General features: G+C 57.7%; 1 protein-coding gene across 2 annotated transcripts in view; it reads right to left on the reverse strand.

Moving 5' to 3' along the window:
- IGSF21 (immunoglobin superfamily member 21) overlaps nucleotides 1-15,403 on the reverse strand; it is a 279,944-nt gene extending 264,541 nt beyond the window's left edge. For both annotated transcript variants that reach the window (XM_027522157.1, XM_027522155.1), the window contains exon 1: nucleotides 14,974-15,403. In XM_027522157.1, the coding sequence (XP_027377958.1) occupies nucleotides 14,974-15,043 (70 nt within the window). In that variant the 5' untranslated portion in view covers nucleotides 15,044-15,403. The remainder of the gene's footprint in view (nucleotides 1-14,973) is intronic.
- Nucleotides 15,404-17,849: the final 2,446 nt, after the last annotated feature.

The following is a 17,849-nucleotide window of genomic DNA, read 5'->3' on the forward strand; positions in this document are numbered from 1 at the left end:
CTCTCTGACTGCCCAGCGCCTCTGGCAGACTAGTCGTCCCCTCTGCTGCTGTCCCGTAAGGACTTGGGAGCCATTTCAGAGCCTACAATATTAATCAGTAATTTACTTCCGTGCCTGCTCCTCTGCCCCAGGGGACTGTGGACTTCTGGAGGTCTCGCTGGTACCTCGGTGCCAGCCCTGGCACAGGCCACAGCTCAGGGCTGGTGCTCAGAAAACAGCTGCTGAATGGAACCGAAATGAGGTGCATCAAGAGGCAAGTGGCTGTGGGCGCACCCTCACCACCGACGCAGCTGCTCTCAGCAACACCCCTGGAGGCAGGACACTTCATCCCAGGGTGGGAACGGGGGCATCAAATATGTCTTTTTAAAAAAAAAAATTTTATGTATTTGGCTGCATGAAGTCTTTGTTGTGGCAGGCAGCTGCTGTGGCATGTGGGGTCTTTTGTTGTGGTGCATGGACTTTGCTCCACAGAACGTGAGATCTTAGTTCCCAGACCAGGGACCGAACCCTCGTCCCCAGCATTGCAAGGCAGAGTCTTAATGAGTGGATTATGAGAGAAGTCCGCAAACATGACTTAAAGGAAGTATTTTGGACCTAGACAGGATTCTCCGTCCCAACCTTATTACTCACCAGAGAATCTTGGAACTGGGCCACCCAGACTCAGTCCTTTGCTTTACGGACCTGAGGTTAGACGGGGAGGGGAGCAAGTGATGGTGCCAGCTGACGGAGGAGCTGAGACCAGATCCTGGGGCTCGTCGCTCTGAGGCTGGTCTCCTTCCCACCGAGCCAGTGTTCTCCATTCTCACCCACGGGATGAGGTCACATGGAACAAGGAAGCCTTTTTAAAAATTCATTTTAATATGGATTAAGAAAAAAGATGTACTCAGCGCCACAGGCCTGTACATTACTCCTTCGTACCAGCGACAAAAAGAGGGAATCGATTTAAGTTTGATTTTAAGACGATCGTGATGTAAGAAAAGACCTGGGTGGGATGGAGATAAAGTCATGAAGGTGGTGACTAGGGTCTGGCAGCGTCTGCAGTGCACCCCCGGGATGGTGCAGAGCCACACTCCACCACCCGGGACATGAGCACGGCAGGTGACACAGGCCCCCCTGAGACTCAGGCCCCAGCCGGGGGTGGCCCCCGGCACTGCGATGGGTGGGTGGGTGGATGGACGCCCCGCAGCCCGCACACAGAGGTCCAGCCTGCAGGACCAGGCTCCATGTTCGACTGGAAATGAACCTCTTCTAAGGTAAAGTGAACAGTCAGGTAGATGGAAGGGCGGCTGAACAAAGGAATGTCACCTCAACCGACGGGACACTGAGACCCAAGGGGATGGTTGGTGGAGATTTCCCTAAGGAATATTGATCCCCAGTGAGCCACCGACCCTCCGCTCTCAAAGGGTCACACTGCCATTGAGTCAGTAGCAGGGCTGAGACCGACCTGCGCGGGGACAGGGTAAGCAGCCGGGCTCGGGGCAGACGGCATGTGGGCGTGGGGCAGGGGCACTCGGTCTTGGCCGGAGCACCTCAGAGAATAAGCCAGGGAAGAAATCGCTGCTGATATTTGTCACGGCAATTTCAGCAACGCACCGGATGTCGAAGAGTCTCGAATTTCAACTGGCAAAATTAGTCCTCGTCAAAGTCAATTTGAACAGTCAAGGTGGATGGAAAAAATGGGCCGGACAAAGGAAAACAGAGGGACCCGAGGAGAGTACCCTGAGCCAATTCAGGAGCAGCAAGCCAAAGGGACTGTCCGCGGAAGTTTTCCCAAGAAATGGTCGCTCCATTTAGAAGCCAGCCACCCCTGAAACTCCAGCTACTCGCTGAGAAGATCCCTCTAAATAGGGAATTGGCACGGTTAGCTTTCAGGTGAGGGATAAATGGTCTGGCGATCCAAAGGGCTAACTCACTGCCAATTCCCTCCTCCCCCACCTGCAGGGTTAGGAGCAGCCTCCGGGAAGACTAGCTCAGAGGTGAAGGACACCCGCCTTACCCTTGCAAGGAAGGAGCTCTGCGGCCGTTCCGGACAAATGTGGACCGAACCACACATAGTAAGAGCCGGTGGGGATGGCAAGAAAGATGACCTAAATGGATCTGAGGAGAAAGAACCTCGTCGTGGGAAACAGGGTGGAAAATAGACTGGGGAGCGAGGCATCGGTGTGCCCTGGGGCGGAGCGATCAATCAGCGAGATGGGCCAGCGGACAGGGAGGCGTGGGGACGTCGAAGAGTCTGGGGCAGAGATGACACATCAGCGGCAGCGGAGGGGTGCGGGCGCTCCCTCTCGACAGAGTGCAGCGCTCCCCCAAAGTTACCCGTCCCTTCAAGTTCCCGTGCCCCTGGGAGGCCGGTTCCCCGTTTCTAAAGCCTCAGACCCATGAGCTACATTTTGGCTCAGGAAAATCCAGCGTCCAGCACAGGATGGGGCATAAGGGCAGGCATTTTATTACTGCAATTGTTATTAGTGTAAGAAGCGACCGATCACTTATGAGCACGGCACGCTGTCTCCTTCCATCGTGTCAGCAACTCAGCTGGCACATCGTACAACCCGGTTTTCTAGACGGGAACACTGAGGTTGGGCAGGATGGTGCTAGGTCTCAGCTATCTGCTCCCCAGGTCACTCCCTCCCCTTCTCCACCTATCCTGCGCCTGGCGGCCCAATTGCGTGGGCATCCATGCAATTGAGTTTCGTCCATGTGCAGCACTAGCAAGAGACCCAAAGGCAGGAGGAGGATGAAATTGGGGTGTCTCTTCCTCCAGCTGCCGGCCAGGTCCCCAGGAGTTGACTGCATCCCTCCACCCGGGGCCCCAGGCCTGCCTGCAGCCCTCTCCTCTCAGCCCTCTTTCCAGTCTGCGGGCGGTAGAAACTCCCCACTGATCCTGGCCCAAAGGGCTGCCCCATCCCCTGTGCCCCCACTAAACCCCAAAGCCAGCGAAAAGTGAAAGTGTTAGTCGCTCAGCTCTGTCCCAGACTCTTTGGGATCCCATGGACTGTGCCCGCCAAACTCCTCCGTCCATGGGATTCTCCAGGCAGGAACTGGAGGGGGTTGCCATGCCCTCCTCCAGGGGATCTTCCCGACCCGGGGATTGAACCTGGTAGTCCTTTAAAGAAGCCCTCCACGGACCCCCCAGGCTGAGCTTGGTGTTTCCTTCTGGAACCTGGTTGATAAGGAGGGAAATAAATTGTCCCCAAATTACAGAGCTTACCAACAGCGGCACCGAAGCCCCAGCCCTCCTGTGTCTGCCTCCAAAGCCTGTGTCATCCCATCGGAACTGCGGTTTCCCAACCGCAGACGTTCACACCTCCCAGATTGGCCACGTTCGCGTGCCACCTGCTCCACGATGCACTTAACACTTTTCTTAAACTTGACTCTTTTTTTAAAAAAACTTAAATAAGCCATTTTTAAAAAGGGAAAGAGAATTTAAATCACTGCCCCAAATGGCAAACCAGTCTCACTTGCCTTAAACAGAGGATGACTGGAAAAGAATCATAATGAAAACAAAACACTGTTATTAAAACTTTGACTTCCTCTGGCTCACTGCAGGCGTGCTGCCCCACACCTGTTTTGTTGGAAAATGAGATTAGCAAGCAAGAGGGTGTCAGAGCTTGATGGCATCAGCCTGAGGCTTTCTCCTCGGCACAAGGCACAAGGAGGAAGATGGCCTGGGGAAGGAAGCGGGAAGACCCTCCCCCTCTGGGATTCCTGTCACTTACTGGCAGTAGGAGGGACACTCCCCTAGACCCGTGATGTCCAGCGGAGCCTCACGCAATGATGGAGGCATCTTATCCACATCTGTGCTTTCCAACGCAAGAGCCACCAGCCACGTGTGGCTGTTGCGCCTTTGAAATGTGGCGGAAGAATTAAAATGTGTTTTAATTCGGTTAAACAAAAGCCAAGACACTGCTGCGTTTTAATGTAAATGTGGGTTGTCACACATGGCTCCATGTTGAACACAGCTCCGCAAGCCCCACGAGGGCGAGAATTCGTCTATTCCTTCTCGTCCGGATCTCTAGAACAGCACGATGCTTGACTGCCAGGAGCAGAGCACCGGTGGGTGAGCCAGAGAATGAACGAATGAGCTGCCCTGCTTCTTGCAACAGCACTTTGCTCTCTGCGTTCGGACTGTCCCAGAAACCACCAGCTCTTCCTTGTTTGTGATGCTCAGTCGCTCAGTTGTGTCCGACTCTTTGCTACCCTTTGGACTGTAGCCCGCCGGGCTCCTCTGTCCATGGGATTCTCCAGGTCAAAACACTGGTGTGGGTTGCCATTTCCTACTCAGGGATCTTCCCGACCCAGGGATCGAACCCGTGTCTCTTGTTTCTCCAGCATTGACAGGCAGACTGTCTATCACCGAGCCACCTGGGAAGCCAAGTAACCTTATTCCTCCCCCACCAGGTTGCTTGCCCCTCTCCTCCCACCAGGCTCCACAGTCAGGCCACAGGCCCTAGGAATTCGCCTTCTGACGGTGCCTTTTCCTCTCCAAGCTGAGCTCAGGCCCACTTCTCTGCTGCCCGAGCAAACAAAGAAGCCTTTATGATGTGGTTGCTTCCGCCACCCCCACCTCACTCCCTAGCCCCTGCCTGGGACATTAGGTGCCTGGTGACAATTAGCAATGTATCACCTGCTTCTGTAGAACCAGACACCTGGCCTTGGGTTATTGTGTGGCCTGAATACCCACTTGACAAAAACCTGCACACTCGGGCAGTGAGCACCAGCTCGAGAGACAACTGCCACCCACCCTCTGGCCATGCCAGCCTCTGTCTCCACCCTGCCAGGGCTGCCTCCCCCGCCCAGCCCTGCATGACGCCAGGGCAGCCGGCGATGGACGCCTTCCTTTGGGGCAGCATTAAGGAGCCGGGAGGATAATGGACGCGCCAGTGATTGGTGACAAACAGCCCCGTCGGAGGTGCGCTGAGTGTCTCTGCAGAAAGAGAAACAAAAGGGCAGAAGGAACAGCTTGGCAAAGCAACAAAAAAGCCCAGTGGCTCAGCTGTCTCTCTCCCTGGTGACTCCCGAGCCGCTCCTGTGATGTCGGAGGCTGGTGGGTGCTCCCCGCTGGAGTGCCGCCAAGATCCCCACTCAAGCCTGGGGACCCCGATGCTCCCTACGCAAGGCTCTGAGGTGGAGGGTCTGCCCAATTGAGCCCCCAGGATCGCCCCTAGGACCTCCAGGGAGAAGACCTGGCTTCCAGCACTACCTCCCCATCCCGCCTACACACACACACACACACTCACACACACACACTCTCACACACATGCACTCACCCACACTCACGCACTCACACGCACGCACACACACTCACACACACACAGGCACTCACAGGCACTCACACACACACACTCACACACACTCACATGCACACACACACACGTCATGCACAGTGTGAGGTCCTCTCTGGCCTCAGTTTTCTCAGCTTTAAAATGGGAGACCGGAGACAGTGCATTTAATTCTCCAGTTCCCTCCTGGCCCGGTGCTCTGCAGTCCTAAACCCAAGAACTCGCTTAGGACTCTGTGTGGGAAACCTACAACATACCCCTCCTCCTGGGCACTGGGGCTTATAAATGCTTCTTCCTCTTCAAACCTGTGGACGTTCCAAACATCATTATAACAACAGCAACGGCTTTTCACATGCCTACTCTGTGCTCGGTACCCTGTATACAGATCCTCCCCAAATTATGTAAATGTCCCCTTCCTAGCAGCCCGCACCCCGCAAAGCCGCCACGATGAGCCACCTGTTCAGTTGGAGAAGTCAAGGCTGGAAGCAACAGAGAGGCTCTCTGAGTTCACACACTGGATGCATGGGGGAGATGGGATCTGAACCCGTGCCAGACCGCAGAGCTCACGCCTGCTGGGCATCTAGAAGCTTCTCCCCAGGAAAAGCTGTCCCCGCCGCTCTTGGCTCAAGCCGAAGCTGGAACAGTCACATTCTAGGCAGAGGCCTTGTCTTCCCTCCTTGCCAGGTGTGGACACTGGGAGAGGTGAACAATGTCCAAACGATGGCATTTCTGCCTCGAGGCCATTGTCTCTTTGGGTACCCCAGAGCCATCATTTATAACACAAAGGCATTCCAAAGGATGTCCAGCTTCAGGTGGCCCAGAAAAGCCAAATTAATCTTCCTAGAGTCCTGCTCTGAGAATGTCACTCATTTCTCTTCAACTGCCCCCCGTAGCCCCTGGGCTCAAGTCCAGACCCCTCGCTCCAGCTCTCAGGCCTCTGCCAACAGCTCTAACCTCATTTCCAGCTTCTCAACAAGCACCTTCTGCTCAAGCGAGGCCAGCTGCCTCCCAGCCTCCAAGCCCAACAGGGTGCTCGTTCCCTCCTCCAGGCCTTTGCACATGCACCCTCCACCCGGCCTGGGGTTCCCTCCCCACCCGTCAAGCTTGTTCCAATCCCGCAGAGCCTTCCTGGGCCACTCCCCTTAGTTTCCAAGGGTTTACTCTCGGTGCCCTAGTACCGGCCATTTATTAGAGATAATCTTTCATCATTCTCAAATGAGCCCATGCTCTATGGGGTTTGCCAGCAGCCAGAACTCCTTAGGGGATATCTCTGCTGATCCAGAACAAGGCTGGGACAGCTGCTCAATGAACAGAAGTGACTGGATCCCTTGACGTGGCTGCAAAGGCAGCTTCCAGGACAGGAAGGAGAAAACAGGAGCTTCCCCAGCCTTTCAGAGTGACCCCGTGGCCGTCTGACTCCAGCCTGGGGGCCAGGAGAAAGGGACCGGCTGGTGACCGAGGGCCCATCACACGCCTGCTTTCCTGGGTCGTTCCATTCGTCTCCACGCTACACTCTATCTTCAAAAGATGGGGACACCGTGACCTAGAGAGGCACTGATTTGCCCAAGTGTCTACTCTGCGAGGGAGTGGCCGGGCCAGGCTTTGTACCCAGTTCAGATGGAAACCAAAGTATCTGGATCACACGGAGACAGGGATTGGGAAAGGGTGGGCAGGCCCGGGGCAGGCTGGGAAATGCTTAGCAGCCAGCTCTGGGCTGGGGAGAGCACTAAGCTGCAGGGCTTGCCCACCTCCACGGTGTAAATCACCGTGGTCAGCTTCAAGCTACCAGTAAGACCAACTTGGGCTTTGGGGGAGATGTGTAAATCAACGCCTGGCTTAAGAATCCAGCTCTGCCCCCCACTTGCAGTGGGACCTTAGGCAGATCACATAATCTTTCCAAGTTGCATTGCTCTTCTGTAAAATAGGAGACTGTTAACTCCCAAATGGGAGTTTCTGGGAGTATTTCATGACTGTGTGTGCACACAGCTAGCATGGGGCTTGCCACATAACAGTTACCATTTCTTTCCTTCCCCCAACCTCCCACCCACCAGCAATGAAGAACAGCCCCTCCAACCAAGGAGAACCCAGAAGGAACAGGAAGCCCTTTGGTCTTCCCCTTCCACTGTTGGCTCATCCCCCAGACACCAGCCATGATGCCAGGGTGAGCTATGGCAGGCAGAGCTGGACAGTAGACACATTCTCACACCAGAAGGGACTTCTAGAGGTGACTGAGCAGGGCCAGGAAACAGGCCCCAGGCTCAGCATCTGGACCAAACCCCAGGCTCAGGGAAGACATCATTCATTCAGTCCATCAGTGAGTCATTCAACAAACACATCTTGAAGCCACATCTGCTCGGAGCCAGGCTTCATGCCAGAGCCAGTGGGACAGGGATGCCTGCCCTCAACAGCTCTCTGTTCAATAGGGAGTCGAGCCTGTGACCAGGTCCAGCCCCAGAGGAGAGTTATTTAAACAATGTGTTGCCCAAAGTATCGCTGCCAGCAGGCACAGGTGGCCTCTGCTGGCAGGGGCTGGCGGGGCTGTGGAGGGCAAGAAGTGGGCAAGCAGAGCCTGGGAGGGAGGTTATGTGGAGTCAGGGCTGTACCGGCTGAGGGCAGGTGTCTGCTCTTTGAGCCAAGAAAGGGTGGAAGTAGGGGAGGAGGGGAAGACATCTCTGCGCAGGCCAGGTCCACAGGGTGGAGAGACAGCGAGCTCTGGGCCCCATGCGGTGTGAGCACAGCTCCGTCAGTGTCCTCCCCGTGGATAGCAGTGGAGGATGAAGGAGTCACATCAGCAAAGTGGCTACGTCAGCACCCAGCTCACGGTGCAAGCTCTCTGGTTAGTTTAGGGGCCTATGGGCTCATGCGGAGCTGGCCTGTTTCATTGCAGACCCCTGAGGGCTGAAGGAAGCACCACAATGGATTGGGGAGGGAAGAAGGCTGAGCCTGCAGCCACAAACCCGGATTCCAGTCCAGCTACTTCCTACCACCATCTTTTCATTTTCCTGAGGCTCAGTTTCCCTTGTTGGTTCAATGGGCACAAGAGTAGCCTCCTTCACATCTGACATGAGATCTGAATGGAAGGATGGGGGTCAGAGCATCTCGTCAATGCTCAAGTACCACCAGCAGGCATAGTCAGGATGTCTGGAATCAGAGTCTTCGTCACATCGATTATCTGAGAGTCTTCAAGAAAGACAGAAGGCAGTTCCAGGAGCAGAACTTTACCAACAGGAAGTTCATCTGTGAATCCAGCCTGAATTCCACAAGCCATAAGCCTTTGCATACACTTTCTGTAGAAAGCAACATACCCAAACCCTCCCCACGTGCCCCAGCACCAGGACATGTCCAAGGGCCAAGGATGCCTTATTCATCCACACAACCAGCCTTTATTAAGTATCCATCGTGTGTTTGTGAGGAAGATTCAATAGTGAGAAGAACCGGACAGGTCTCTGATTTTGCAGAACTTTTTACTAGGTTAGGGGATGGGAGGGTCACAGTGAAACTGCCTCTCCCACATTCCACTGGGAGAAACAACTTGCGTCTTGAGTCTTAAGTGCACTCATGTGGGTGTGGGCAGGGGACACTGCCTCAGAACTCCAGGGGAAGTCAGGGAGCAGGTAGGGGAATTGATCACCCCCATTCAGCAAACTATGAACCATCCTCCAGGAGTTACCAAGCCTGGCTAATCAGCAACTCTAAGGCTTATCATGCCTAGGGAGGGTATCAAGCGGGGTCCTTTTCTTATAAAGGGCAGAAATCAACTCCAGATAACCCAAGCCAAAAAAACAAAAAAGTAACTGGTGGAACATTATGGGGAAAGTCATGGAATGCAGGAACAAGCTGGAGCCGCAGGTGTCAGGAGCCCGCTTCACTAGAGCCAGAGCAGCTCTGGCATAATCACAGTTAACGCTGATGACAGTCATCTGAGCCCCCGGGATCGAGCTAAGAGCTCTGTGTGTCATGACTCATTGCGTCCTGCCCATAGCACCCTGGGAGGAAGATCCCGTCGTCATTAGCCTTGGGAAACCAGAGAAGTGCAGTGTCTCTGGGGCTCCTGTTGATCAGGGGGACCTTCCGATGGGTTTCAGCCTTCGTCTGCTCAGTATCCAGATTCTAGGGATCGTGTGTCAGACGGACTCGCCTTAGTGGGGCCACGGTTGATTGCGTCACCTACCAAGATGGCATGCAAACGAGAGGGGGCGCATACTCTCCCAAAGCAACTCTGGTGTGTTGCCAGGAGGTGTGGGAATGGCCGGCGGATCCACAAACCCCAGGCTCGCTTCCTGGGTGTCAGTGTCCTTCCCAGTCCTTTGGGCTGCTACTCTGCGCACCTCTAGCCCCATGCACGTTGCACTCGTTTGCTGCATCCATGGAGTCTTGGCCAGTAGGTCCTGAGCCCACTCTGCTAGGGAACCCTACTGTGAGTGTAAAGGTGGGCTCCAGGGTCTCATCCCCCTGATTCCTTCCCGGAAACTTCATCCTGAGGACAGATACTTCTTAGGAGGTATCACGCGTTTCACTTGGACTGACATTCATTGTTTAAAATGGGGGACTTTGCCTCCTCTTGCGAAGGGTAGAGGCTGCTGCATTCCTCCTTCTGTGATGAAAAAATAAAGTTTCCCCTGTCCTCTGGAAGCAGCATTGTCCTTGGATTGCTTTAGACCTGGGTTTGAAACTCCCAGTTCTTACCCTGATACAAGATGTTGAGCCTCATTCATTGTTTGAGAAAGAAAAGAAGGAAGTGGGAAGAGAGGAAGGGAAAGAGAGAGGGAGAGAGAGATGGCAAGAGGGCGCTGGGGGGTATCCTGGGGGCTATTGTCCTCATCTGTAAAACACGCCTACTGAGACTGCCTCATGAATTGTTGAGGGCATTTAATGCATAAGGAACATCTAATAGGTGTGCGATAAATGGAAGCTACCAGTAATATCAGTCTTCTTTCTCCCTGTCCTCAATTAGACTCAAGAAGTAACAGCCTTGAGGTTGAGCTGGCCCCACCAAGCACAATCCTGCCTCTGGCTCTTGGCTCACCTGGGTTCCCTCCCTGGGACATGAGCCCTTGGCCTATTAACCTCCTCCCTTTGCTTCAAGGTCTAGTTCAAGTCCTCCCTCCCCTTTGAAGCCTTCCCCTAACACCCGCAAAGAAATCACTCTACCCCCACAAACCTCCTCTGGGAGACGTCAATCCACTTGGCATCCTGCAGGTATCAACAGATTTCCACTTGGATTGTCTTTTATCTTTACGGGTTCGGGCCTGACCTCTCACCCCACTGGAACGATGGTCACGGTCATAGGTCTTTCTCTTTTCAGATGCACCCTGCCCACAACAGATGCCCACTCATTCTCTTGATGATGACAAGGGCTTTGAGGGGTGTCCCCTCTCCCATCTGTGCAGATGAACGCACTGGATAATTTGACTTCAATGGGGCTTGGGAAGGAGAAAGGCAGCCAGACAGGGCACTGGACACATGGCAACTGTCCATGTGGCTGGAGCTGAGGAAGTGACCGGGACCCATTCTCACAGGAGGCAGCAGAGCCCAGGGGGAAAGAGACAGACGGTCCTGGGTCTGAATCTCAGCTTTGCCACGTACTGACTGGGTGACCTCGGACAAACCACTTAACCTCTCTGAACCTCAGCTTCCTCATCTGGAAAATAACCTTAACTCTCAGGATGGTTACAAGGATTAACGAAGATAAGAAGAACAAAGCACATACGGCCCAGAGCTGGCACAGTCAGGGCTGAATGGATGAATTTCAAGTGGCCCGGGGATGGAGTAGAGGTGGACGGGGCGGTAAGCCAGGTTAGATGCCTCCATGGGTCCCAGGAAACCCAGTGAACAGAACCAACCAGCCTCCTCTTTGCTCAGCCCTCGTTTGGTTTTGAAGTCAGGGCTGCTAACACCCAGGAACCGCAACAAGTCTCCTCATCTCCTCCCCCACCCCTCCCCCAGCCCCCAACTGTAGCAAGATCAGGTCTGTGTGAGACAATGTTCTGACAAGCTGGGGTGGGCAGGCGGATCTAACGCACCACTGGCACCTTGCCAGCCCTTGCCCACACGCCCTGTCCAAGGAACACTGGAAGGAAAGCGGGAGCCAGGGGCCGGACCAGGCGAGACCTGGAAGACACTTGACAGCCTGTCACGAACAAACTTTGAAATTCTGGGCCTCAGTTTCCTAATCTGTGAAAAGAGGCGCTTAAACCCATCTTGCCCTGCATGAGCACCGCGAAGCAGCCAGCGCGTGCTGGCCACACAGCAGCTGATCCATGTAATCTTGGCTATTGAAAAAAAACAGAAACCCAGCTCTGAGATTAGAAGAGCAGCAATCTTAAGATTGTTTAAGGGGACTGTTGAGGAAAGATCGTTCGATGCTGGGTCTCATTATCTGCTTCCATCAGGGCCGCTGTCCTTTGGCGCTTACCATCTTGCCCAAGGCATTAGGATTTTAGGGGGCCGTAATCAGTTCCTACTCTAAAAGGGTTCTCCTGCTAAAAATTACTCGTTTCAGAACCACCGCAGTAAGTGATCTCGGAGGTCGCTTCCAGCTCGAACATTCTCTCCACTTAAAAAGCAAGAACTCCTTCAGCCTCTCAGGAGAAATTTCAGTTTGCATCTTGAGAGGGAAGGGGTGGGGCTTACGGCTGGGGGCGGGGCGGCAGGGCGAGGAGGGGCGGAGCGACCTAGTCCAGGCCGGGCCCTTAACTCCCCGCCGAGCACCTGGCAGCGGTCCGGTGGTGCCCGCCAGGCGTGGGGTGGAGATGGCGAAGCGGATAAATATACGAAGGCGTCACACCAGCTTGCGCGCGCGCAGCCCCCGCAGTCCCGGTGCGGCGGCAGCTCCGGCCCAGCCGCTCAGCCCCCGCATCCCACCTAGCCCTTGACACGCTGCTGCCGAGAGAGAAGTGGAAGGGCGTCCAGTGGAAGTGGAAGGGCTGGGGCCTCTAGCGCGCCCTACCTACCTCGGCCTGCCCCCCGCTGCCCTTCGGAGGCAGGTCTATGAACCGCTGTCCTCCCTGCGCTCCCAGTCCCCGGGGCCCTCTGTATCCTGGGCCAGCGCCCGGGCACGAGTGCTGGATTGCCCTCCTAGAAGTGCCCAGGCCAGGTTAAACGGGGTCTGAGGAGTTAGAATCCGTGTGGGTTTTTCCTCTTGGAAAGGCAGATATCGGGGAGTGGTGGGCAGGGGCAGGAGCCCTCAGCCCGGCCGGTCCTGTGTACCGCCAGCTGCCTTCCCCTCCCGAGGCGCAGGCCCACCTCTCCAAAGTGGAGTCCCTGTGCGCCGCGAGCTGTCGGTGCAGCACCGGCCCCGGCGCACAGCCGTGCCTTCCCTAGCGGTGACCGCCGTCGCCCCCGCACTGGGCAGGCGTGTCTCCGAGTGCTTGCCCTGGACCCTACCCTCCGCGCCCGCCCGTCCTCCGACGCAGGCGCTGGCAGGCGGCCCGGCCCTGCCAAGGGCCAGGTGCGCGGCTCTCCGTCACGTCCTGGAAGGGCGCCCTCCTCCGGCCAGACGGCCTGTTACAGCGCGTACCAACCCTTCTGGTACCCCCGCCGTGGGCGGGCGCTGACTCCGAGAACCAAAGGACTGATCGCGCCCCGCGCGCTCTCATCATCTCCTCTGCAGCGAAGGGATGGCTCCGCCCGCGCCCCACGCTCGGAAAGTTGCCCGTCTGCGATCCGAGTCGGCGCTCTCCCCTCTCGCCGGGCAGCGGAGCTCAGAGGCCAGGCCGGCTCCCTTCGCCCAGAGGCGCTCGCCCCAGCCTCCTGCCAGCTGCAGAGGTGGGCGGCGGGCGGAGGAGCCAGGACACCCGCTCAGGTCTCCGCAGCTCCAAGAACCGCGGCTCGCAGGTTCTGGGAACTCGCGCGGTGGGATCCTGACGCAGCGGGCTTTCCCCACTAAACCCTTCTGCTTCTAGTCGCCATCCTTACCCCTGACCAGTCTTTACGGTTCTGCGTATCTGGAGAAAGGGGTGCCCCACTCCTGCCCCCACCCTCTAACCAACCCCACCCCACCCCACCCCCGCTCCCTGCGGTGTCCAGGTGAGGCTCCGAGTGCCTTTCGACAAAGCCCAGCGTCCTCGCCGTGGCTCTGGCACCCGGGCACCACCCCGTCCCCGCCCCCATATAACCTTTCCCTCCGGAGGCTTCCGAGGGAGGGAGCCATCGCCTCGAAGTTGGAGGGGAAGGGGCGGATTTCCATGCACTTTGGAAAGTCTGTTGTTCCAAGGGTAGGCAGACCAAGAACAGGGCTTGCATTCCTCCTGATTTACACCGACCCCTCCCCCTCCTCTGCCAGCAGGACCACCATTCAGGCTCAAATCCTGCAGTTTCTCCCGTCAGCGGATCAAGCACTCTATAAGGACCTCGGAGTGGAAGCGGGTGGGGTTATTTTAGGGCGCACCGCTTGCTGGCAGGCATTCTCAGAGTCCGGCTTGGCACCTCCCGGGAGTGCAAGGCACACGGAAAAGAACAGATCCTCCCATATCCATCACCCGCTGGGCTGGGGGCTGAGACCCCACCGGTCATAACGGCTACTTTTGGGCAGCGCGCATCCCCCGCCCCTCCGCGGCAGAGCCGGGATGTGACTCCAGACGCCCTGGTTCTGGGCGTCCAGGTTCGGGACTAGGCTTGGGGCGAACCGCGGGCGCGGACCTCCAGTCTCTGGGCCACCGCTCTCCGCAGGTGCAGCCTCGCTCCCGCCGGCTCTGAGCGGACGCGTTGGCTCTGCCCGAAAGGCGCCGGGTCGCCAGGTTGGGCGGCCGCAGCACTCTAGACCCGCCAGGTGGCGGCGCCGGCCGGGAGGCCCCGAGGCTTCCGCGAACCCTGGACCCTGGAGCCGCGGAGGCACCGGTCACTCGCTCCGGGAACCCTCCTTCCAACGGGTTTAGCCCGATCGGGACCAAGTCCACGCGGGACACACACGCACCGCGGCTCACACCTCCCCCGTCCCCGGACGCGTCGGTGCCTCCCTCCACACTGGATGCACACGCTCCACAACACGCTCACACACTCTTGGCCCGCGCGCCTGCACCTCCACATCCGAGAAATGTACACTCTGGCCAGAGGGTCACATCCCGCCTCCTCTGCACACGCGCCCCGCCCCCCCCCCATGGAAATACAGTCACCCGCTGCCATGTATCCCTAAAGAGACCCGTACACTTGGGACACGCGTGCCACGCCACACCTCACACACTCACCCACCCTTCAACACGCTCCCACATACGATGACACAGGCTCACCCACTTCACACCCTCACCGAGAAGCTGGGCGCCCGCTCACACCCCCAAATACTCTGGCTCACACTCCTTCTCTCTCACACACACACCTTTTCTGTGTAATTGACACAGACACTCAAACACCCCTCCAGACACTCGCTCGCTCACACACCATCACACACACTCACATCTCCAGATACACTTCGGCACCCTCTCCACGCACAGCGCCTTCCCGGACACCCTCACACGGACGCCACAAAGACACACGCTCATACACACACGCGCGCACACACCCTGGCACAGACCCGCGAGCGTTCTCTCCAGAGGAGACGTCCACCCTCCCTCGTCAAACCCACCAGCTCTGCAGCCCCTGCGCCGAGCGCGGGTTTCAGACCCGAAGCGTCCCCGGGGTGCCCCTGGCCGGCGCCCTCCCCCGCTGCCCGCCCCCGCGCGCCCCGGGCCCCGGCTCCGGCCGGCGCCCTCGCACTCACCCCGCGCCCGGTCCAGGATCGCGGCGAGCAGCAGGCAGACGCAGCCGCGGAGGCTCGGGGCGGCTCGCATGGTGCCCGGGAGCTGGCGGCGCTGGCGGGGCGGTGGCGGCGGCGGCGGCGGCGGCAGCGGCGGGGCCCCTCGCCATGGGCTCAGGCGCGCTCCTGCCTCCGGCCTCCGGCCGAGACGGTGGCGGGCCGCGTGGGGCGCCGCGGGGGCGCCCCCATGCCGCCGCGGCTGGGCCGCCGGGGCGCCGGGCTCGGCTCGGGCTCTGCGGGACGCCGCGACCCCTGCTCTCGGGACGACCTCGGGCGCGCCGCGGCTCTCGGCTCCCCGGCAGCGCGCGGTGCCCAGCGCTGCCCGGAGTCAGCTGGGCGGCAGCGCCGGAGTTTGCAGCCGAACCGCGCTCTCTCTGCCTGGCGCCCGCCTCTCCCGGCTGCGCGAGCGCCCCCTCCCCGCGCCCGCCCTCCGCCCCTCCCCCTCTCCTCCTCTCCCCGCCCCCCGCCCTCCTGCCCTCCCCTCGCCGCGCTCTCGGCTGTATTATACAGACTTCTCTTTAATCCTTTCTGGGCCGTTCGGCTCTCGGCCACTAAGCCGATTTATTGCAGGGACAAGGCGAGCTCCCCATCTCCCGCCCCCCTCGCCTCCTCCAGGTCGCCCACCCCCTCTCCCCAGGCTCCCCTCCTCACTCTACGCGCTCGCAGCCCCGGTCGCTCGGTAACCCTCCCCGAGCTGACTGAGTGCCCTGCCCTCCAGACCAAGCTCCGTCCGATCCTGCTCCACCGAGTCCCATCCCGGGACACCCTCCCCGCGCTCGTCCCCAGGCTGGAGAGCGAGGCCGCCTGCCCCTTGAGAGAGAGGCCGTCGGTCCGGGGAGTCGAGCAGGCAGGGTGTGGCCCGGAGTACTGGTCTCGCCGCCACCTATTAACTAAGGGTGAGGGGCATCGGGTGTTCGGAAACTTCCCGAATGATGGCTGCCCTCCCCCCAGGCACTCGTGGATTGGGGTGCGTTTTGTCCTTTCTTTCGAGAAGAGCCACTTTCTTGGATCCAGCCAGAAGTGGGTAAGGAAGGTGTTTCCTCCTGGCAGAGACCAGTTTCACCTTTTTGGCAGACCTCATTTCTTTTCTCCCTGGGCCTGAAAATGGGGGTTTGGGACTTGTATCTACCCTTTTCCTCCCACTACACACACACACACACACACACACACGTGTGCACACACACACATGCTCACACACACACACATGCGCACGTGCATGCACACACACATGCTCACGCACACACACATGCTCACGTGCACGCACACATGCTCACGTGCACGCACACATGTTCACGTGCACACACATGCTCACGTGCACACATGCTCACGTGCACACATGCTCACACGCACACACGCTCACGTGCACACACGCTCACGTGCACACACACGAGCACATACACACATGTTCACGTGCACATACATGTGCTCACGTGCACACACACATGCTCACATGCATACACATGCACGTGCACACACATGCTCTCACACACACACATGGGTACGTCCCAGCTATTGAGCCTCAGGCCTGGTTATGGTCTTGTGGTCTCCTGAGAGGGGAGAAGTCCCAGTCCTGGGAGAGGTCAGAGTGGTAGGGGGTGAGGTTAGATGGGGGAGCTTACAGCATGGAATTGTACTCCCGGCATTCTGTGGTGAATTCCCAGCCTCTCTATCTCTGCCAGGTTGCCGTATCAGACCGTGAGTCTGTTTACCTAGGTGGACAATGGGTATGAAGCCAGTTCCATCTCCAGCAGCCCTTTGACGGTGTGTTGGGAGTGCAGTGAGCTGTGGGTAGAGCCCTGTGCAGCGATGCCCCAGGGCAGGGAGCTGGTCCCTCCACATGCCCTCTACAAGCCTCACCAAGGCACTTCCTGGGGCTGCAGCCCACACCCTCCACCCCTGGGGAAGGAGGGATTTGCATTTACGAAGATCTGAAAGCGTACATTCACCTGACAGGCTTTAGAATGATCCTCTTGGTAAAATAATAATGATGATCGTAATAAACCCTTATAAATAGGTGTTTGATTACCATTTGTCCCTACGTGGGGTTTTTTTTGAATCAGACTAATTGGCTGCCGGGCTGATTGGGCTGGATATGGCTTGAACACTGGCGTCTTAGGCCCTTTCTTCTCCCCTTGCCTGGCTGTTCTTTGCTCCCTCTCACCCCCACCCACCTAGGTCCCGCCTTGTCCCAGCTGCTGAGGGTCAGCTTGAGGTCACCTCTGCCCCTGAACCTTCTTTCTGGGCTGCCCCAGCCATGCCATGAGGTGCAGTCCTTGACTGCCTCTTCTCTGCCCCACCCCCTCCCCAGTTCTGCCCAGAAAAAGGCCGACAGAATCCAGATCCATTGTAGGTGCTAAGCTCCCCTGTGGAAGGGCCTTCCTGGCTGGGGGGCAGCATCCAGCTGGGAAGACCCCCATGTTGGTCTGAGTTCTTCAGGTAAATGCCAGGTATCCCTGCGTGGGCATTCCTGCTCTGTAGGCCCAGCTGCAAATCTGAGTGCAGTGGACAGGCAAGAGTTTGCCAGATGAAGCCCTGCAGAGGCGAGGCTTACTGACTGTACTCACAGAAGCCCTATTGTCTGCCATTAGAGCCAGGGATCTGTGGGATTTCAGGACCCTCCTTGGTGACACTTCCTCCCCGTCCAGGTCCATACCAGCTGGGAAAAAGACCTCCGCAGGAGCACTGCAAAGGTGTCAGTCAGCTGCAAATGACATCTGGTGAGAAGCCAGCAAGGAGAAAGGGAGGCGTGATATCGAAAAGGTTGCCCCCTAGGGCCAAAGCTTGAGCTGGGGAGTCAGGTGGGGGATTGGAGACCTCAGCTAACCCTTCTTCATCCCCAA

Source organism: Bos indicus x Bos taurus, chromosome 2 (genome assembly GCF_003369695.1).
Source record: "Bos indicus x Bos taurus breed Angus x Brahman F1 hybrid chromosome 2, Bos_hybrid_MaternalHap_v2.0, whole genome shotgun sequence".
Classification (NCBI taxonomy): domain Eukaryota; kingdom Metazoa; phylum Chordata; class Mammalia; order Artiodactyla; family Bovidae; genus Bos; species Bos indicus x Bos taurus.